We start from the raw sequence: 22169 nt of genomic DNA, 5'->3' as shown, positions 1-22169 counted from the left end.
CATGTTGCCTTCAGGAAATGGTGTTACTGTGAGAACTATGACTGAATGCTTTCTATCCAATATATACATGTGATTTTTACTTAACAAACTGATGCCAGTGACAAAATTCCATTTAAAAAATTGTATTGGACAACACATGGTACCAATTACACTATAAGAGCAATAAACTGTGCCAGATTGTGCAGTTCGGCAGGAACAATGACTTCTCCCACTTCCATGTATGACTTTGAATGTAGCACCACAGTATTCACTTGGCAGTCAGCATAGCGTCCGCTCCGCCAAAGCAACATGCTGGCACAGCCCACAGGTAAGACATGTGAAAGATATTAGCCTTTTGAATAGATACTTTGGGTTATTATCCCCGCAGTGGCATTTTTTTTGTCATTAACACATAAAGGGAAAATAGGTGGACCGCTGGAAATGAAGCATCGCTAGCACAAAAGTTAGCATTAACTAACGTCAGCTTCACACTAGCTGGTGTTTTTACACCAATTTTAGTGTCCAGCTCAAGTTTTTTGACTTTAACGTGTAGTGGTCTTTGTTAACCTCTGTTTGTCAGAATGACCATAACTCGACAGTGGCTGCCTGCCGTACAGCCTTATAAATGTAAAAACGTATAGATAACTAACATTGCTAGTGTTACCTTTTCATGGTTAGTTTAAACAACATATCTTGTCCTGGTCCGCTTTGTTAATCAATCAATCAAAGCTTTTATTACGGACACACACGGTCCAGAAAACAGACAGTAAGACATACAAATACAAAAAGACAAGTTAGTGTATTCTGATACTTAAGTTAGGCTGTGGTAGAAGCCTTCAAAGTTTGCCCACTTGGCATATTTTGTAAGGCATAACTGTCATGCTGTTACATGTAACGTTATAGTGTAAAACGTAATTTATCAGGCCAGAGCATTAATGTAAAGTTTTATTTGTCTACTTTATAAAAAGAGACCTTCTTCACTGCAGCCACTGTCAAGTTATGGTCATTCTGACAAACGGAGGTTAACAAAGACCAAGTTAAAGTAAAAAAAACTTGAGCTGGACACTGAAATTAGTTTAAAAACACCAGCTAGTGTGAAGCTAACGTTAGTTAATGCTAACTTTAGTGCTAGCGATGCTTGATTGCCAGCTTTTCCCAGCTGTCCACCTATTTTCCCTTTTGTGTTAATCACAAAAAAAATGCCACTGAGGGGATAACGTCGCAAAGTATCTATTCACAAAGGCAAATATCTTTCACATGTCTTACCTGTGGGCTGGTGCCAGTGAATACTGTGGTGCTATAAGTCATACATGGAAGGGGGAGAAGTCATTTTTCCTGCCGAACTGCACAATCTGGCACAGTTTATTGCTCTTATAGTGTAATTGGTACCATGTGTTGTCCAAAACAATTTTTTAAATGGAACTTTGTCACTGGCATCAGTTTTGTTAAGTAAAAATCACATGTATATAGTGGATAGAAAGCATTCAGTCATAGTTCTCACAGTAACACCATTTCCTGAAGGCAACATGACTGAGGAGTCTTCTGCCTTCTTTGATAGGCTGTCACTCATAATGCCACGCCCCTCTGAGTTGAAGCCACGCCCCCTACGCAAAATCAGGGCCAAAAGTCTCAAACCGAAAAAAAATTATCTGAAAGTGAAAAACAGATCTGAAAAAAAAAAAAGATTTGAAAAAAAAAAAAATTTGAAGCCGTAAAAAAAAGATTTGAAGCTGTAAAAAAAAATAAGTTTTGAATCTGAAAACATGAAATGTGGAACTGAAACAAATATAAAAGTGAAAAATGAAAATTTATAATTTATTCAAAATAATTCCAGAATTGAATCTATATTTTATTCAAACTGAAAGAAAAATTGGTACACTTATTTTTAGTTTGAATACATGGTTTTATTTTTTCCAAGTTTTGACCAAAACTTAAATTTTCAATTTCAAGCTTTAGTTTTTCAACTATATATATTTTTTTCAAATGAACAAAACATTTGGCCCCGATTTAGCTCCATATTTTAGTAGATGTTAAGATTAATTTTCTTTTAGTGTGTTTTCATGTTCTATTTTGGTATGTGTTCAATACAAGTTCCTTTTTACTTAAAATGACAACTATAATACTGAGCACGCTTAGCCTAAACATGAAGCCAGGAACACCAAATTGGTCAGGTATTCTCAACACAGGCCCACCTTTGAGTTTGAAAAGGTTCAAAGTATCTAGTTTTATTAAAATACATAGATATCCAGTGCAATACCTAACTGTCATAGAGTGAATGGGAACTTCCACATTTCCTGACTGCCATTTCTTTTAGTGACAGACTTTGGAGCTGGAATCAGCTTGGTTTAGTAGAGCACTCTCCACTGTACAACATATCTAAATGTCATAGTCATAACTCATTTCAAAGTGTTTTTATTATGACCAGAAATCCTCCTCACTCGTCAGTAACCTAATTTTTAAAAACTGTTTATTGCACTATATTTTATTTAAAATGTGCTGTTTTATAAAATAAAGCTATTCTAACTAAACTTTTTAAAGCTTTGTTTCATTCAAATGTTAATCTAAACTGTTATTTGGCATGTTAATGTGTTGTGACTTGAGAATTGACTATTGTAAATAGGCAATGAGTAAATGTTGAAGATTGACCAGTTTTCAATGTTGAAAAGTCGGACAAATTTGACGTCTTTTAAATTTTCATTTTCAACCTTCAGGAGACCATAATTAGACGTTGAAGATCGACCTGTTTTCAACGTTGAAAAGTCGGACAAATTTGACGTCTTTTCAATTTTCATTTTCAACCTTGAGGAGACCGTAATTAGACGTTGAAGATTTACGTCTATTCAACGTCTAATAGACGACTTTTTGCTAGCTGGGAAGGAATGAGAACTCAATGAGGTCTAACTCTTTGGCAAGTAAGATGCATAACATAAGTTATAATGACTTCTGGAAAGATGTCAGAGCCATGAACAGTAGTCTTTACCCTCAAATATTGAGGGAGTCAGTGGCTCAGATGTAATCTGCTAGATGTGACGGCAACATTATAATGAGTTGTTTAACTGTATTGGGAAGAATACTTTTGAGGTGGAAAATATTGATAATAATGAAAATGTGGTTATAAATTCAGAAGAGGTACAATCTGCAGTATTGGGATTAGATGACAATAATGTGTGTGGCGCTGATAAAATAACTGCTGAACATCTAAAATATGCAAGCAAGAAACTTCTTCTGTTTGCTATTTGAATGACAAGTTTCTTAGTTCATGGGACTCTGCCTGAAACTATCTTACCTGTATTATTAGTGCCCGTCATCAAAGACAAAGCTGGCAAAATAAACAGCATGGACAATTATAGACCTAAAGCCCTAGCTAGCATTGTATCTAAAGTGTTGGAGAGAATTCGAAATTTGCCATGTATTCTGCTAATGTTAAGGTAGCGTTATTCAAAGCATTCTGTACACCACTATACTGCCCACTTGTGGCGGTTTAACAGAAAAAAGAACATGCAGAGACTGAATGTAGCGTATAATGATGGCATGAGACTGCTTCTAAAACAAGCAAGATGGGGTAGTGCTAGTCAAATGTTTGTTAGTGTTGGTGTGGCTACCTGTTCTGCCTTAATAAGAAACCTCATTTATCGATTCATGTGTAGAATGTCTGTCTCAAAACACAGAATTATACAAGCTTTATCCCACACTGATTTTAGCTCTGTCAGGTATGCATCTAGACTGTGGAGACATTGGCGCTCCTGTTTGTAAATTACAGGTGAAGGTTGTTGACCTTTTATTAATTTATTGCTATATGTTTATTGCTATATGTTTGTAAATAGTCATTTTTAATGTACTATGGACCTTCCATTTGTGTCCTGAATAAAGTTATTATTATTATTTTTATTTATATACTAAACCTATGTCATGTCTGCCAAAGACCAAAAACAGGAAAAGCAATTTTTATATTTTGTTTGATTCAGAAAAACTGAGTTTTTATTTCATTTAAGCAATATTGTTGGAAAGGGATAAACTAAAGGAATTTGTGAATTTAAAATTTGTGAGAAGCTTCTGTACACATATTCTGAATCAAAACCAATTTGAAATTTGGTTCATTTTAAAGTGAACTGTCTATGCATATCACTCCAATGACCTCAACATTGTCAATATCAATCAATTATTTATTAAATTCAAAGCTTAGTATACATTAATCAACATAACAGCAATCAGTGTCTATTAGTCAAACACAAAATAAGATTAAAAACCAACACATCTTAATCAATAGAGTGCAACATTGTAAGCCCTCATGTCCCATAGCAGGGACATTTTGACATAACAAGAATTATGCAAAATAAAAACAATTTAAAATGAACATTTTCTTTTCTTGAGTTTCACTACTGTTGACACCCAAAGAGTTGGTACTGCTGAACCATCTCCTCCATGCCCAGACAGGTAATTCTGTGTTCCTCAGTTTGACACTCTGCTTCTGTTGGCCAGTACTCGATCCAGGTTCTCTCTCCGAATACATACTGATACCTGAGGAAAGCGCAGTGAAAAATACACATCTGTAACACTCTGTAACATAACATGAAAAGCCTCCTCACCCTTTCCCACAATCACTATTAATAGTGAGAGTAACACTTAAGCTAGAGTACAAGAAAGCCTAACTGGATTTACTAATTACGATGGAGCATTAGGGCCACATCAAGGGAAAAAAAATTAAGGAGGAAGATTTTTTTATTTATTTTGCATTTCGAGAATAAAGTCGGAATGTCGAGAATGAAGTCGAAATGGCGAGAATAAAGTCAACACGAAGAGTATAAAGTCGAAATACAATTTCGAAAATGAAGTCCAAATGTCGAGAATAAAGTCAACATGACGAGAATGAAGTTGAACTACCATTTTGAGAATAATGTCAAAATGTCGAGATTAAAGTTGAAATGACAAGAATAAATTCAACTCCTTTATCGCTTAATCACATTAGAGTGACTATCTGCCATGCCAGCTGCCTTGTAGGCAACATCATAGATATGGGTTACGTCCTTGGAGTGCCGCGCTCGCCTGAGCCCCACTCCTTTAGGATAAAAATTTGATCAATTCTCTTACTGTGTCTTGTGATACAACATATGCTTAGGTGTAACCATCGATACCCTTGCATCTATTACAAGCTATTTCAGTTTGCAGGAATACGGGCACCTCTTCCAAGTTTGTGTGGTTTCTCCTTCTGAAGAGACTCAATTTTTGGCACAATCTCTTCAAAGTCCTAATACTTATCACCATACTGTTTATGCGCGAAAAGACAAATAATTTCCTTGTTATTAAAACCGATTCTGAAGTATAATTTCACAAGTTAGGCCTTCACAATGCATTTTGTAGAAGACTATAGGTAAAGCTAGTAGTTTGGTTTATTCTCAAAAGTCTGACTTGATTCTTGAAAATAAATCTTTTTCTCAACATTTTGACTTAATTTTCTAAAAAGTATTTCAACTTTATTGTCATGTTGACTTTATTCTCGACATTTCAACTTCATTCTCGAAAAAGATACAGCATACAACTGTTTGTTTGTTAGTTAGTACCTATTTTTTGTATACAGTATGGTTACCTAGCAACCGAGGCTTGACGACACCAAGTGGTAAACAGTTGTCCAGCATTCCATAAAAACTGCTAGGTGAGTGGTTAGAACACAGAGTTTTGGTCTGGTAGTCTGGAGTTCAATTCTCTGGTGAGGTGATCTTATTTTTTTCATTTTGGATTGGATAATTTGCATGTAATTGTGCAAGTCTTTTTGCAGGGTGGTAGGGGAAGACTCATGAATATTCATTAGGGGACTCATCCCTGAATGGCTAGTACTCGCTGCCTGCTCTGGTTGGGTTGGTTAGGTTTAGGCAAGAGGAGTGGGATTGGTTATGGTTAAGGTAAGAATGTCTTGGAGAGCCAATCAGTGATGAGTTCCCTAATGAATATTCATGAATCTTCCCCTACCACCCTGTAAAAAAAAATATTGTGGCCCACGCAAGTGTATGTATTAGCGTCTCCCTGAAGTGTGCGAAATATTGGACACTGCAACAATAATATTCCAAAAAGGTGTAATACATGAGTAGTATGGATAACTGTGTGTAAATATATGCCAAGGTACTGTAAATGCACAGGGGTGCAAATAGTATACATTGATATTTGTACCAGACGGGGTATTAATAGAACACATTGCTGTGTGCACCGGCGGGGTACGAATAGCATTCATTTCTAATTGCACCAGGGTACAAATAGCATACGCTATTGATGTGGCTCCATCGTAACTAATAGAAAACAGTGAAACAGTAAAAATTTTTAAATGCAAAATCCACAAACATTTATGCAAAGAAAAAAAACATACGATTGATGGCGGTGATCTCTGTGAATATCTTTGGACGTGCCCATGATAAGGTAGGTTTTTCCCGTCCTCAGATCTAAAGACTCTCTGCAGTGGGGATAACTGAGGAATGTGCGCTCTTTATTCAGAGGACCCACATCAAGACTTCCTGTAATTCAAGTATAGGAGAACAAAGAAAAGGTACTTTAGGATTAAGTTAAATGCATAGCTAAAGATGTAGTACAAAACATTTATGCTGTATTCTCATACTGTATATACCCAGTGGAATCATGCTTAAAAAATAGACAATTAGAGAAATATGCTTTACGAGAAACAAATAAACTTTTTTCAAATGTCTGTAGCGGAGCGCTTCCCGGACTCAAAAAATTAGCTTGAGGTGCTCTTTGGAAGGGATAATCATAATGTAGAAACCAAAAAGGAAAATCCAAGGCACTCTCTTTTAGAAAAATACAAAGCCTTTATTTATGGCTTAGTCATCATTAATCTTAAAATACTCCGACGCGTTTCGGCATACAAGCCTTCGTCAGGGAGTCAATCAATTTCCAAACAGGAAGAGACCTTCTTATACGCTTTCAAACAGACCAATCAAGAAACACAGCCAATGAAAAGCCATAATTTTGATAGAGGAGGGTTCAAAATTGTAGGGTTATAGAATGACCAATAGATGTCCTCATTGGTCATAAATAGACCAGTGTATTTGACTACAAATCAAGGTAAAATTCCAAATACAAAACATGTACAACACAAATACAAATAGAAATGGACCCGATTGAAAAATAAACAATATGGTTTTAAAGAAAAACACTGAGATCAAGTTCTTCATTTAAGCCTGGATAACTAGTAGCCTGCAGTTTATCAATCCAGAAACTTTCTCTCTGGTTTAGTTGTTTTTGTCTGTCCCCTTTCCTCAGTGACAATGGAATATGATCAATTCCACAGATCTGTACGGTTGATGGATCACTATTATGGTGTTCCCTGTAGTGCCTCGCCATAGGATAGTTCATGTTGTCCGTGCGAATTGCATATTTATGTTCTGCCAAACGGTCCTGTAAACGCCTCTTAGTCCTTCCTATATAAAACACTTTGCACTCAGGGCATTCCAGTCTGTATATAACAAATACTGTTTTACAGCTTATGAAATGGTTGATAGTAAACTGTTTTAGGGATACAGCATCAACAAAGGTTTTAGACTGTAATACATTTGTACAATGATTACAGTGTTGACATTTATATGACCCTTTGGGTTTAGATTCCAACCAAGTTTGTTGGCCTTCTGGTTTCAAGTGGCTGCGGACCAGTTTGTCTCGAATTGTAGGACATCTCCTGAAAGTGACCAAAGGTGGCTCAGGAAACACCTGGCCAAGCACCTCATCACTTTCAATAATTCCCCAATTTTTTCTTATTATTCTCTTAATCTGGTCTGCCTCTGTGCTATATGTGGTAACAAAAATGGGTCTCTCTTTTGTTGGCTTAGGTGGATTTCTTTGTAGAAGTGATATCCTATTTGCAGACTTGGCCCGGCCGTATGCTTCCTGGATGGTTGTGTTTTTATAACCCCGTTCCTTGAAGCGTGACGTCATCTCTTTTGCTTTACACTCAAAAGAATTATCCAGGTCACAAATTCTCCTGGCTCGCTGGAATTGTCCGTATGGAACATTTTCCTTCAACCACTTAGGGTGGAAGCTTCTAGCATGGAGAATAGTGTTCCTGTCAGTAGGTTTTCTAAACACTGAAGTATGTAGTGCACCATGATCGTCTTTGAATATGGTAAGGTCAAGAAAATTAATATAATCTTTACTATATTCCAAAGATAGTTTAATGTTGGGGTTAATGTTATTCAAATAAACATGGAACTCTTTCAAATCTGACTCTGAACCAGACCAAAACAGACAAACATCATCAATGTAACGTCCCCACCAACTAATGTTTTTAAAGAAGGCATTCTTTTCCTGATTTAAGACAAAATCTTCCTCCCATTTTCCCAGAAATAGACCTGCATATGATGGGCTGTAACAGGCCCCCATAGCACAGCCTTTTATCTGTTTAAATGTCTTATCCTGGAAGATGAAGATATTATTATTCAATGTCCATTTAGTTAATGACAATACAAAATCAGTTGGTGGTATTTCCGATTCAGGTCTCCTACTTAAAAAATGTGTCAGAGCTGCAAGACCCTGTGTGTGTTCAATGTTTGTATACAATGCTTCTACATCCATAGTGACTAGATATGTATCAGAGCCTATGTTTTGTAGTTGTGTGATCTTATTCAGCACATCTGTGGTGTCTTGGACAAATGCTGGGAGTGAAGACAGACAGGGTTTAATAAAATAGTCAATAAACTTAGAGACTGGTTCAGTCAGACTATCATTACCAGAGATAACAGGTCTCCCTGGAGGGTTATCCACACACTTATGGATTTTGGGTAACATGTAGAATGATGCCACTCTGGGGTTTTCATTCCACAGAAACTCAAGTTCAGATTTAGAGATCCAGTCATTGTCTTTGGCCACATGTAGTAGTTGTTTTAATTCCTCTTTAAGAGACTCAATAGGGTTGAAAGTCAGTGGTTGGTAAAACTCTGTGTTGTTTAACTGACGAAAGGCCTCTTTTATGTACATATCCTTACCCCAAATCACTATGGCACCACCTTTATCCGCATTTTTAATTACTAGATCACTGTCTCTGGATAATGCTTCCAACGCCTTCTTTTCGGTGTGAGACAGATTACTCTGCTGCTTAGGTGATCTTTTCTGTTTAAACAAATTTTCAATATCAAAATTCACCTTTTTAGCAAATATATGTAATGCTGTATTCTGAACCAGTGGGCAAAAAGTTGATTTAGGCTTAAAGATTCGCTTCTGGGAACAAACAACTGTCTGACCTGTGTACATGGAACTTGCAGGTGTGGCCTGTGACTTGTATCAGGTCTTGAGGTGAAGATTCCTGTAGAATCGGAAGAGGTCGATCTTTGTATCAAATTCCTTTGCAGAGTAGGTTGGTGCAAAAGATAACCCTTTTGAAAGTACTTGGATGCTCTCTTCCGACATAACTTTGCCAGAGATGTTAATCACGACTCGTGTCTGGTTCTGCTCCGTGTCCATCTGGGTTCCCAGTTTCTTTCTGCCTCTCCGCGTTCTCCTCTTCCTTTGCTTTTGCTCCTGTTTCTGCCACGTCCTCGGCCGTATCCTCGTCCCCGACTCAATCCATTCCCTCTGTTGCTGGGGTGGGGTGGGTGCTCTAAAAAATCCTCCCGAGGTGCCTGGGCTGTATTAGGTATGGAGCTTTCATCATCTTCACTGCTGGAAAAGTTAAACGAGACTGTCCTAGGTCTTGCTAATGGGCCTTCAAAAGTAGGCCTACCCCTCTGGATTCGCTTTTTCCAGGTGTAGACTTTGCCCTCCTTGTAGTCTGTAGAATCCCTCTGAAACTTACGTATTTTATCTTCTTTTAGGCTGTGGGTAAATTTCTGACTTGAGTTTATCTTCATATTCTTGTATAGAGGTGTTGTCTGAATGTTGTGCTATAGATTTTTTCACCTCAGCGATTTCTTCCTTCATTTCTTCTCTGTCTTTATTTGACTCTTCTATGAGAAGTAACATCAAATCAGATGAACACTTGTTAAGAATGGCTTCCCACCTGTCTCTGAAATCCTTTTTGTCATCTCCTCCGTGGGCTGGGAATTTGTTAATCCTTAGGCCCCTGGGGATGTATCCTTTTCTCCAGTAATCTGACAAAGTAACTGAATTAAGATGGAGCCGTGTGTCTTTTTCCAATAGGTGCCTCAGTTCTTTGTAGGTTCTGTGGAGGTCAGCTTTAGGTAGCTCTCCGTCTGGAAAATCATCCAATAGTGAAGTAGTTGTGATGATCCGTTGTCCCTCTTCAAGGGAATAAGAAAATGTTTTATCCATATTGATGTATCAAGTCAAAAACGGTCCAAATCACAGAAAACTGTGGAGCAGCTCCTTAAAGCACGTCCCAAGTGCATATAAGATTTATCAAATGTCTGTAGCGGAGCGCTTCCCGGACTCAAAAAATTAGCTTGAGGTGCTCTTTGGAAGGGATAATCATAATGTAGAAACCAAAAAGGAAAATCCAAGGCACTCTCTTTTAGAAAAATACAAAGCCTTTATTTATGGCTTAGTCGTCATTAATCTTAAAATACTCCGACGCGTTTCGGCATACAAGCCTTCGTCAGGGAGTCAATCAATTTCCCAAACAGGAAGAGACCTTCTTATACGCTTTCAAACAGACCAATCAAGAAACACAGCCAATGAAAAGCCATAATTTCTTGAGACTTAGACTGATACCGATATTGATACCACTGTCATAGGAAGTATCTGCTGGTTTCCTGGCAATGCCAGATAAGTTAGCGTGCTGCTAGCGATAGCTTCATACTAAGCGTACCAACATGAGTGAACATTAAACAAGACCAATATTCTCATCTAACTTTCTGCAAGAAAGAGAATGAACGTGTTTCCTAAATACCAAGCCAAGACTTTTTTTCTGTTTGACTGGAAACACCATTAAGATTCAGGGCCCTATCTTGCACTCAGCGCCTTTTTACACCGACACATGTATCATTCCTATATTGCACCCGGCGCACAGCGGACTTGTCCCTCTACAGACGCACGTCGGTAAAATAGGGAATGTATTTGCGCTCCTGGGGTCGGTTCAGCGAAAAGAGGAGGCGTGTTCCGGCGCAAACGGTACTTGGTGCTATTTTGCAGTTTAATAATGCAGCCATAATGTAGCGTGTGCACAACGCGCATACACTTCTCTCATCTACACGGACGCAGAAGTTCCCATTTTTGCAAACCATACATAATTACAAAGGAAAATATTACTGAAAATGCGCTTCAGGTGTTTGGATAGGTCAGGAGGCACTTTACAGTACAGTCCTCAAAAAGTCGCAGCATTCTTTGGCTTGTTGTGATTTACACAACATTTCCATGAATCATGGATGCGTTGATGACATAAATGAGGAAATATTAGAGGACTTAAGGAGACGTGATGTTGAACTACGGCGGGATCTGGTCCGGCGGGATCTGGTCCGGGAGTAATGCGCGATGTGCTCCTGATGGAGCGGGTGGACGGAGATGGAGTCGGGGGAAGAGGAAGGGGCACAACAGGTGCAGGTGCGTTATACTATGGTACGGTATACCATAGTATAAAGTATGTTTAATGTTACAGTCATTACATTGCATGCAATTGCTACGCTGCACTGTACTGTTAATTGTGATTTTTGTTTTACCTTATTTGGTAATTTTTTCTAAGGTGAAGTAATCCTACATTTTTTTTTCATAGAATGGGTTAGGGTTCTATATATATATATATATATATATATATAGATTTAGCTTTTTCTAACTTTTCATTCATGAAACGGATGCAAAATCTTGTTTAATTTATTTTTTTTATTTAGTTATAGGACCATAAAAACATTTTGAAAATAATTCAATGTAAATATTTTCCTACTGTTTGTTTTGTTTATTATTGTAATATTATCTTCCCTCAGATGCTGTGAAGAGATGGAGCCCAAATTCAACTGAATCAGAAATTGATGCGGCTATGGCGGAACACTTGAAACATGCTCCAGGAAGAGCTGGGGGTGGGGTTATAACAAATAACTTTTCTGTTGTAAATGATGTTGCAAAAAGATGCTACACAAAGGGAGATATTTGTGACAGTGTTATTGAACTGAACTAAATTAACGGAATTGAGCTAAAACTGAATTTGTTTTGTAATGGACAGGAAAATCCACCGTTATAATAGCAATCCGCCATGGAACAAGCGCGCCTGCTCTTAAAGGGAATGTGAAATGACGCTCTGATTGGTTTATTGCACGTTACGCCCAAACCACACCTAGCTACTTCAGACCAACCCATTTTAGATTTGAGTCGGGCGCAAGAGTCATTTATTCCGCCGGTATAATAGCAACAGCGCCTGAGATCCGCCCACAAAGCTACTTGCGTTTTGCGTTTCATAATTGCGTTTCAGATCGTTAAAATAGGGCCCTCAATGTGTCCATAACACTTCAGAAAGAGGAAAACAAATTACGCCACTATCACCTATAACATAAAACATCAGTTTATAGTACATTTCAGGCAGTTCAAAGATAAATACCTACCTTCTTTGATGACTTCCAGTACCTTCACTGTGAAAATGTCAGTGGACAAATCTTCTGTAAAAGTTTCCAATCTCACTTTGTACACTGAGGACAGAAAAGTTGCAGATTGTAAGCTCACTTGCTCCCTCATTTAGTCCTACCTATTCTCTCAATCTCTGTCACACAAACACATCCATTTTTGTGTGATATAAATGCAATTCATTTACACTCATTTAGTTTACACTCATTTACACTTACCAAAATCTATTATGCTGGTCTGTGTAGTCTCACAGACCTTAGCTGTTCGCTGATCATTGGAGATTTTGTCCTTGTTCTGCATACTGCAGTTCTCTGGAAATACACAAGAGGCACAAGGAATGTGTATATATATATATATATATATATATATATATATATATATATATATATATATATATATATATATATATATATAGGCTTTGCACTATTCTTTTCTTTTGTCTTAGATTCCGATTTTATTTATAATATGTATAGTTGGAGGTGCCTGAGGCCTAAGATTTTCATCGCCAATGACTACTTTTGTCATTGTTGTGCAATAAAGAATCTCAAATCTTTTTGAAATCTTAATATGTGCTATATTGTTGTACACCTGCAAAACGAATGGCATTTCCTTTAGTGTGCTTATATGATAACTAAGATGGTGAAAATGATAATCATTATATGTGCTAAATAAGAGTATGTTAGCATTGTCATTTTGAGCATATTAGCATTAAGTCCCCCAACTTTATTAACTTTATTTGTACAATAATAAATTGCTGCAGTTTACAGACAATGCAGGATTATAAGCCCCACATAATGGATCAATGCTTTATCTATATGAAGCACAATGTTAGTGTTTGGTTTAGGTGTTCGTTCAAGAATTTAAGATATAACAAATTAATGTTTAAAGTAGAGAGATTAGGTCAGTTTGATATCATCCTGGTTACCTTCTGCACATGTGCATTCATCATTCGTACAGAGCCGCAGCAGCATTCCAGCTTTCCTCTCTGGATGGTAGAATTTAACACAATGTGTTTCTGCAATGGGAAAGAAATATTTCAGAAAATGTACATTAAATAATTTAAAAAGGTAATGTAGTGTTATCTACTCTGACATCTATTGGCAGCAATGTACATGGAGGCATCATATGTTTCAAAGTGTGTCTGAGACTCACGGTCATAGTATTCATAGACAGACACAGCAGCTGGTTGTAAGACTCCCACTTTCATCTTCTGATGGATCCTAAAAGTGATCTCCTCTGGTCGTGTGTGAGAAACCTGTGGACAAATGTGAGCTAGAGATAAAGAAAGGAAGAACAAGGCAGAGAGAAAAAGTACAGAGGTAGGACACAGTGATGTCTAACCTTATCCAGGTAGATGATGAGTGAGCCTCTTTCTGACAGGACTGTGTTCATCTCATATCTTGCAATAATGCGGGCTCGTCCTTTAGATAGCTACACACACACATTATCAGACAACTTTTTAACCTTAAAACACACACTTTTGAACTGTATGTGGGTATTATGCCTATGTGTATCTATACACGTTCTTACTAAGTCCAGGTCATCTGTGTTAACGGTGAAGCCAGTTAGTAAGCCAATATCCAGGATTGACATGGATGCATCACTGTCCTTGTCCTTATACCTGCACACAGAATGGACAGAATAATGAAATAACAGAAAAGGGAAATGCAGGGGCTAGCTGGTTATAAATGTCCATGTTACTATAACTATGATGTCTAGATTATACTTACAAAACCTCTATTCTGAGCTTGTATATGTTCTCATCCTCATCCATTTTCTCTGCAGGAGCAAAATAATGTCTTAAGTAGTTGAATATTTTGTTTTTTTAAACAATAAACAACAACAGAGAGGGTACCAAATTACCTGGGAGGAGTTGCATTGACAAGTTAAACTTCTGACAGTCACTCTCCTTTTCTTTAGGCAGAGCGTAATACAGCGACACCATCTGTCAGACAGATAAAAATGCATCTTAATATGTGATAAACTAATTGACATCTACCTTAAAAATATCTAAAATAAGTCTTTGGTCTCTTCTGAGATTCATAAAGGACACGATGGAGATGATGGAGAAATAATATGCTAATTTTCAGGTTCATACTTTTCTTTTAGGGAACATATAGAAATATTTTCCATGTCTCTGTCACATAATGTTAGCTTACAAACTCTGTAAACTTAAACTCTGTTTTACATTTGTCTTAAACAGCATTCCTGCCAAGATTTAGGTTGGGGGGGATAAAAATGGAAACTATTCACTTCTATTGTGCTTAAATTTGGTGGTGTATTTCAATTTTCTGTCCTGCCCTGCTGTTTTGACAATGCTAAGCTAACAGCTACTTTAGGTTAGCTGGCTGCACAGAGAGCAGCTGAGCTGGACACACGCCCCTTGAATTAAATTGTGGGTTGCCAGAATGATAGTCTATATCCTTGGCATTCAAATGATAGTCTATATCCTTGGCGTTCCACTTCCGGGATTGCTCTGGTGCTGCAGGAAATTCCGCCGGATGCATGTATATTACGATTCTGATTAGTTAAAAGAAATGCCATTAAACCAGAGCACGTTTTCCTCCCATCTCCGAATGCTATGTGGAGTAGCCAGACCCTGCTTCAGGGCGCTTTGGAGGAGGGTCTGGCAAAGCGAGACTACCAGAATGATGACTATTTCAAAACATTTGACAAAGTGATTGAGAAATACTGTTGGACACCTGTACACACAACAGATGATAAAACAATAACAAATTGTACTTACTGTGACTGTTGCTTCTCCTGTGCCTGTTGCAGTTACTTTTACATTCTGGTTTATATCTTTGATCTGGTGGATTTAAATATTTAAAACACTCACACACACAGGAATCAGCAGTAAATACATACAGAAAACATCAGGAAGGATCATATTAATGAGCCACTATGTGTTTGTGTGTTTTCTCACTTTAGATGTTCTGGTGGCATAGTGGTTGTCCCTGTTGAAGTTGTACTTGTCAGGCTTTGACCTGCCTGGCAACAAGATGTCCACATTCAGATCATACTCTGGTTCTTTAGCACTAGTCCAGTACTCTGCTATAGCCTGATACACTATTATAGTAGCCTAGAGAGAAAAAGAGTGATGGAGGGGAACAAGATTTAGAAGAAAAATAAGTTATGAGCTAACATAAACTGCAGGTATCAAGATGGAGAGAGGGGTCTGTGTTACCTGAGTTGATCCATAGCCTCCGCCCACCTTCTGCTGTGTGTTGAACCATCTGACAATAGGTCTGGCCTCTTCAAATTCCTTTATTAACAGAAAGCAAGTCAATGGTTGACATTCTCTGTGGTTGACTTAACTTTGAAGACTTTTGTAAAAATAGAGATAAGTCCTGATTCTGTTCTCGGAGTTATAGATTAGATTGAAATCTGCCAGTTTCCAAAGCCTACCATAGAGCTTCTACATGATTGAGAGACATTCAGTCATCAGTCATTTCACTCACTTTTTTTTCCAGATTTCTTTGAGTGAGGTAGCATTGATGAGGTTGTATGTTTTCTATAGTATGACATTGTGGTAAAAATCCCAAGTGGGACATGCTCACCTCGGCTTTGACCAGAGCAAGAAGAGCGTAAGCTGTGGCCTCCAGTGTGTAAACGTGTCCTGTTGGTACTGGCCAGTGGGACAAGTCTGAGGAAGACACACACACAAATGTATTTTTAGCACAATGCTGTACCTGAAACCAAATTAATTCCCCAATCCCTCATCTATATTTAATATTATTATATTATATATTAGTTATATTTAATATTATGTTTAATTTTAACTTAGCTTTTTATACTTGTAAGGTAATTTAGTCCTTAAAAGCAGAGATTTACATAGAGGCTTGTGCATATGACAGGCCGACTGAGAAAGGATTTTTAAGGTCAATACAGATATCGATATTTGACACCCCAATCGCTAAGGGCGCCTGTCCAGCAGTCGTAGCCAACTCACTTGACATCTCTCCATTTGTGCATGTATAGGACCTGAGCACGTGTGTGTGTGTATTTCAGGCCTGTTTGTAGTTTGTTCTAACAGCACACCTTGTGTGTCGGTCGGGTTCAAATAAAGGTGTTATAGTTGTTATTCATGGATATGTCATGAATCTATACACCATACCATATACTATCATTATGTACTATTAATTTAAGAATGTTGATGTGTGACAACACCTGGGGAAGCAAACTTGTAGAGGATCTCCTTGTTCAGTTTGTTTTCATTGGCCAGGGCATAAGACGTCACGGCAACAGCATATGAGTAGGTGAGGTGGGGCAAACGCCTTTCCAGATAGGCCACTGCTTTGTTTATACTGGCTGGCAGACTCTGAACAGAAGGAAAAGACAAAGGAAGGAGAATAATGGGAGAACAGTCGGATAACAGTAATCCATTTATTTCAATCCATATCTGTTCAGTAATGTTGTAACATTTGATCCTGGGAGAATAGCTGAGACTGGAATGTCCCTCTCTCTTCTCTGTCTTATGAGCTATACTGAGCCGCCATTAGTTACAATTACTATTGGGGTGTCAGGTAGTGATGTTGCTCTCAAAACAGACTACTCCACACAGTATCGACATTCCAAAGCAAGTGTTTCGCAGCAAGATGTTTTGGTGCCTCTCTTTAATACGCCAACAATTTAGTTGTTAATCTCACATATATCATACTTAGGGCAACGGGACGTGCAGGAGAGAAAGACTTTTCTGTTAGTGCTCTCATTAAGTTAGTAGCTTCTAACTGAATTCCTGCGGTTTGAAGTTTAGCATCTATATCTGCTTTATTTTATGTTACATGTCTGCTTATAGAAATCATGTTAAGTTATTACTGATGAAGACCCAACATTTCCTGATATATATAATATGATATAAAAGTAGGCCGCAGCAGAACAAAAACACAGACACATCACCGACGTATGATAATAACAACGAAAACACACAATTCACGATCAGTGGTTTCTGGCACATGAGAAAATACTTTGAATGAGTATGTAGTTCCGCTCACAATTGAGTCCGTAATGTGGCACAGGATATATACATGTACACAATGCTAAAATAATGTGATCTCACCTCCTTATGTGGTCTGAGTGATCCAACCTCAATGTGTTCTCAATGCGACCCTCATTCCCAACTGTACTTAGAGCCGTCCACTTGTGATTAGATGACTCAGCGCAGATTTAAATACAAGGTGGAAATGGGGTCTGTGATGAAAAGTGTGATGTCTTTGTCAGTCTGCTACAATATTTAAAAGTAAGGATGTAGAGTGTAGAAGAGATGTCCGTTTTTACTCGCAAAACAATGAGACCACTTGTATAAGGACTCACTGTGTCATTGGATTTATTGTTTCCATACAAATGCAAGACCAAGGTTTGCCATGCAAATGGATTTTGTCTTCCTTTGTCTGAAATAAAGAACCAATTTAAAAAATGTTCTTACTGGAAACTGAATTATGTCCCGTGCGAGAACCGAAAGCTGGGAGACTGGAGTAGCAGCAGTACCTAAGGGGGCTTGGGGCTTTGCAAATTATCAGTTGCTTTATAGTGGTTCAGTGCTTATCACTGGTGTGGAGTGAGTAAATGAAGAAATGAAAGAAGTGAGGGAGAAAGTGAGGTACTCACATTAACACTGGCAGCACATATTGTGCGAGACTCCTGCATGGCAATGAGGCAGAATGCCGTCATGGAGGCATCTGACTCTCTTTGTACCACCCCACTCTATACACACACACACACACACACACACACACACACACACACACACATACACATTTTTACTCATATCATGTTTTCATCTCAATTAGCTATTTTTGTACCAAGATGACGAATTGATGTAAATGACATCAGTATACGCACACGCATTGCATTACTTAACACAAATCCACTCTCTCGAAACAAGCCGTCAGGTTGCTGTGCTTTGAGAATCAGAAACTTGATGGCTTCACAGATGTGTTGGCTTTGCACTGCCACCAGATTGTTAGCCATGGCAAACACCTTGGCAACATAAGCTGTCAGCCTTAGATAGGAGAGGAATCTTAGTTTCATTTATTCACACATGACAAACACCATCCTCACATTTTAAGAATCTAAGTTAGAGGAGGACGTGCAGTTCATGGATGTTTGGATGCCTCACCAGGTGCTGCTCTCTTTTCCCGTCCACACAGCAAAAGACCCATCATTTTTACGGTAGGCAAGCTCATTCTGGTAGCCTGGACACAAACAACACACAACCAGTTTGAGAAGTCCTGTTACATTCTGTGATTATAGCATCTTTCAAATGATTCTGTTGGCATAGGTTTTTGTTTGAACTGACAACCCTGGTTAAAACATGGTCTATGTGTTCCTTTCAGACTATTAATTCTCAGTGTCCCTAGCTTGTATATGTAGGGCAAGGATATAGCATACATTACTGTCTACAACACTGCCTTTTTTATATCAATTCTGCCATTCAGAAACTTTAAAATCTCACATGGAGGGGAATCAATCAATCATTAAGATTGATGTTATCTGTGCTAAAATATTCATCTTTGAGCCCACCCGTCTTGATGTGTTGGAGGGCTTCGCTACGTTTCTGAAAGCCCACAGTTTCCCACTGGTTGGTTTTGTCCAAATATGTGGCTGCAATGACTGGTAGGGTCATGCTAGCAATGTTTTGCTCTCCGCAGCCGCTGGGCTGGACGATCAGAGTACCCATAGAGCTCCCACTAACGGCGTTCTCCACCAGCGCAGAAACTTGTTCTCTCCCTGCACACACACACACACACACACACACACACACACACACAAAACAAAATGTTATTAAAAATCAACAGGAAGAAACAATTAAACAAACATGAAAAGGTTCCTACAACTAGTGAGGTGGTCATTTACCAATTTACACCTATGCAGAGTTCGTTATACAGGCACCGTATGACATAACACGCTGAAATATAACATAATATCTGACCTGTCACTGAGATCTGTGTGCTAGTAGGTGTGTTTTGAACCAAATCTTTTATCGGAATTTCACTGTTGAGAGTTACTTCTTGTCTACCACCTAAAGGGGGAAACAGTGGGAAAGTTGGGTGATCAGGTAGAAAATGGTGAACATATAATATTACATAATTGCTACATAATGTGGCTATTTAATGGGTAAACTCACCTACACCTTTAGTAGTGGGGTCTAAAATTATAATCTGAGGAGATTTAACCAGTACGCCTTCAGGCTGGAATAACAACAGTGAGGACAAACATTAGAAATTACAACTATTTTGGCGCAATATTGTCTGTCTGATGACTGATTCCTTTAACTGACTTTACAGTAACACAGGAGTTTGCTGTGATGGAGTCTTTTTCTCTTACCACCACCAGCAGCTTCTTCATGATTCCATCATTAAGTGAAGAATCTTTAACAGCTGCTTTGACTTCAATGCTATATTTTCCTTCTTTCATGGGAATAATGATGAAGGGTACAGCTCGTGTAGTTTGGGCCCCCATTTTGACCTCCTGGCGATACCTTCCACGTTTAGAGGCTGAACTGCACACATGCTCCTCATCAGTCAGATCCACACGCACCTTGAAAACGAGACAAAGATGGAGAAAGAGACTGAGGTATGTGTAGTAGTTATTTTAGGTCACCTACAATGATGCATCCCTAATTTGAAGAAATGTAATGCTTTACGTTGTTTCCTTCAAAAGAATGGAAAGACAAATGTATACATTACAGTAAGGTTGCCACAGTTCTGGGACCGACCACCAGCTATTACAGTTATCAAAGACTAGAGAAAGGATTTCATTCATTCTCTTTTTTGTCACACGTTGCATGTCAGTCCAATATTTACTGTTAAGTGTACTGTTGTCTTTGCCCTTTTCTTTGCAAACTCCTGAGAAAAATAATGAATGAAAAATCTCCACAGCGCTGCGGAGCACGTCTTCTGGAACACATCCTCATACTTAACCAACAGAATAGGTTGATTGCCAATGACTCTCAAAAAAACGATATATATATATGAACATTTTATTGAAAGCTGTGATACAGCCACACAGAAGAAATGCCTGTAACACAGTAGTTGCAGTTTTAATGTCATGACTCTCTCGTTCTATTTAATGTAACAGTCGCAGTCTTAAACATGCAGTTCACTGATTCTTGAAACTTTGGCAAAAACATGCCCCACTAAGAAAAGTGCCAATTCTGTTGGAAATTAATAACATTTTCATGAATAAAAAGAATCAAGGTTATAATCAGGGGGTCCTTTGGACATATGTAAGGTTCTTTTATAGGTTTATTTTAAATTTTTATTAATTTAAAGGAATACGCCACCATTTGTTGAAATAGGGTTATTCACTGTCTCCTCTATATTTATATAGGGGGGCAAACGCATTTTTGTCTCAGTAGATGCATTGTCTTAGTCTGGTGGCGCTGCCGCTATCTTAGCGTAATGAATGGAATCCTTTGTTACCGTTAGCATGTCGTGAGTAAAAGTGACCCAACAACAACAAAAACAAAACCTAATTACTTCTTGTGGCCTGCATATTAACAACAAGTATAAAATATCAATGCAGATTAAGACTAGATGATTTCCTAGGCAGATATTGACTTGGGACTATATTGGGTGGAAGTAGGCTACAGCCGAAGCACTGCTACTCGGGCACAGAGATATCGGCAGCCCGCGGGGCTCTGCGGCCGGCGCAAAGTCACTGTTTCTGGGTTAGTGGACAACCAAATGCCGCTGCCCTGACTGAGATCTGCGGGGCTCCGCGGCAGGCAGCCCACGGGGCTCTGCAGCTGGCGCAAAATATCTTTACCACATGAAATAGTACAATATTTACTATTATTTTGTGGTTGCTCAAAAAGTGTCCCACATATTCGTCACCACCGTCAGATATTTATAAAAAGCAATAAAATCAGGCAACTACCGGTACAAGGTCAACTACATTCCTGAGTACCCCATTTTTAAACCTTCAGCTCTACTGCATGCTTCAAGATCACTCAAGCTCCCTTAAGTTTGCTATTTTCTCTAAAACTTGTTCATATTTTTGGACACTGCTACTGTCGCAACCATAACATATCTACACCGTCTCTTTTGTATAAAAAATATTAGATTAGATTATGACATAAATGTATACTTTTTAAGAAGAGGTCTGAAGTAGCTAGCAATAGAGGGGAAACAACAACTTATGCATATCATGTGAAAGAGTAGGTTTTTGTCACCACCGTCAGGTTTGCGTGGATATCCTCACGGCTGTGGTTCGGCCTTGACGCTGCGGCCGAACCACAGCCGTGAGCACGTATTTATTGTGATCAACAATTATATTCTAGCCTCCGTTAAGGACTATTTGGACCCAATAGCCATCTTGTGTGGTATACCAGGGCTCTAGAGTGCGATTTGTAAGGCTGCGACTAAGATTTTTCCTAGGTCACACCGGTGCACCTAATGTCCTCGCATCCGCTGCCTCTCCACTGAACGAAGCAATGTCGTTTATATCGATATGGTTTAGTGTTGCGTTACATGACCCTTCAGTAAATCCTTCTGTAAAGCCGTGCCTGTGTTTGCATCTCTCCTCCGTGCAGCCCCGCCCCCATTCACACACACACACAATAAGGCATGGATACCGATATATATATCGGACAGATATTTAGAAATTATGGTCGGGGTCGGGTCGGGCTCGGTCACATCAGCGCGATAGGGCAACAGCTTATTAAAGTGCGCTTGTTGCCCCGTGTGCGCTGA

At 38.5% G+C, this 22169-nt stretch overlaps 1 protein-coding gene across 1 annotated transcript in view; it reads right to left on the bottom strand.

Moving 5' to 3' along the window:
• Nucleotides 1-4123: 4123 nt before the first annotated feature.
• Nucleotides 4124-22169, bottom strand: part of LOC114566147 (complement C3) — a 46591-nt gene continuing 28545 nt past the window's right edge. The window contains exons 22-43 of the mRNA XM_028594458.1: nucleotides 19801-20013; nucleotides 19601-19664; nucleotides 19406-19495; nucleotides 18997-19203; nucleotides 18593-18668; nucleotides 18316-18475; nucleotides 18082-18177; nucleotides 16645-16795; nucleotides 16035-16120; nucleotides 15662-15739; nucleotides 15401-15556; nucleotides 15221-15283; nucleotides 14338-14419; nucleotides 14205-14253; nucleotides 14005-14095; nucleotides 13816-13905; nucleotides 13627-13729; nucleotides 13400-13489; nucleotides 12693-12785; nucleotides 12456-12539; nucleotides 6335-6479; nucleotides 4124-4497 (exon numbers count right to left, since the gene is read on the bottom strand). Of these exons, the coding sequence (XP_028450259.1) occupies nucleotides 4356-4497; nucleotides 6335-6479; nucleotides 12456-12539; nucleotides 12693-12785; nucleotides 13400-13489; nucleotides 13627-13729; nucleotides 13816-13905; nucleotides 14005-14095; nucleotides 14205-14253; nucleotides 14338-14419; nucleotides 15221-15283; nucleotides 15401-15556; nucleotides 15662-15739; nucleotides 16035-16120; nucleotides 16645-16795; nucleotides 18082-18177; nucleotides 18316-18475; nucleotides 18593-18668; nucleotides 18997-19203; nucleotides 19406-19495; nucleotides 19601-19664; nucleotides 19801-20013 (2409 nt within the window). The 3' untranslated portion in view covers nucleotides 4124-4355. The remainder of the gene's footprint in view (nucleotides 4498-6334; nucleotides 6480-12455; nucleotides 12540-12692; nucleotides 12786-13399; nucleotides 13490-13626; nucleotides 13730-13815; nucleotides 13906-14004; nucleotides 14096-14204; nucleotides 14254-14337; nucleotides 14420-15220; nucleotides 15284-15400; nucleotides 15557-15661; nucleotides 15740-16034; nucleotides 16121-16644; nucleotides 16796-18081; nucleotides 18178-18315; nucleotides 18476-18592; nucleotides 18669-18996; nucleotides 19204-19405; nucleotides 19496-19600; nucleotides 19665-19800; nucleotides 20014-22169) is intronic.

Source organism: Perca flavescens, chromosome 2 (assembly GCF_004354835.1).
Source record: "Perca flavescens isolate YP-PL-M2 chromosome 2, PFLA_1.0, whole genome shotgun sequence".
Taxonomy (NCBI): Eukaryota; Metazoa; Chordata; class Actinopteri; order Perciformes; family Percidae; genus Perca; species Perca flavescens.
The sequence above is the reverse complement of the archived record's forward strand: the minus strand, read 5'-3'. Positions and strand labels throughout refer to the sequence as shown.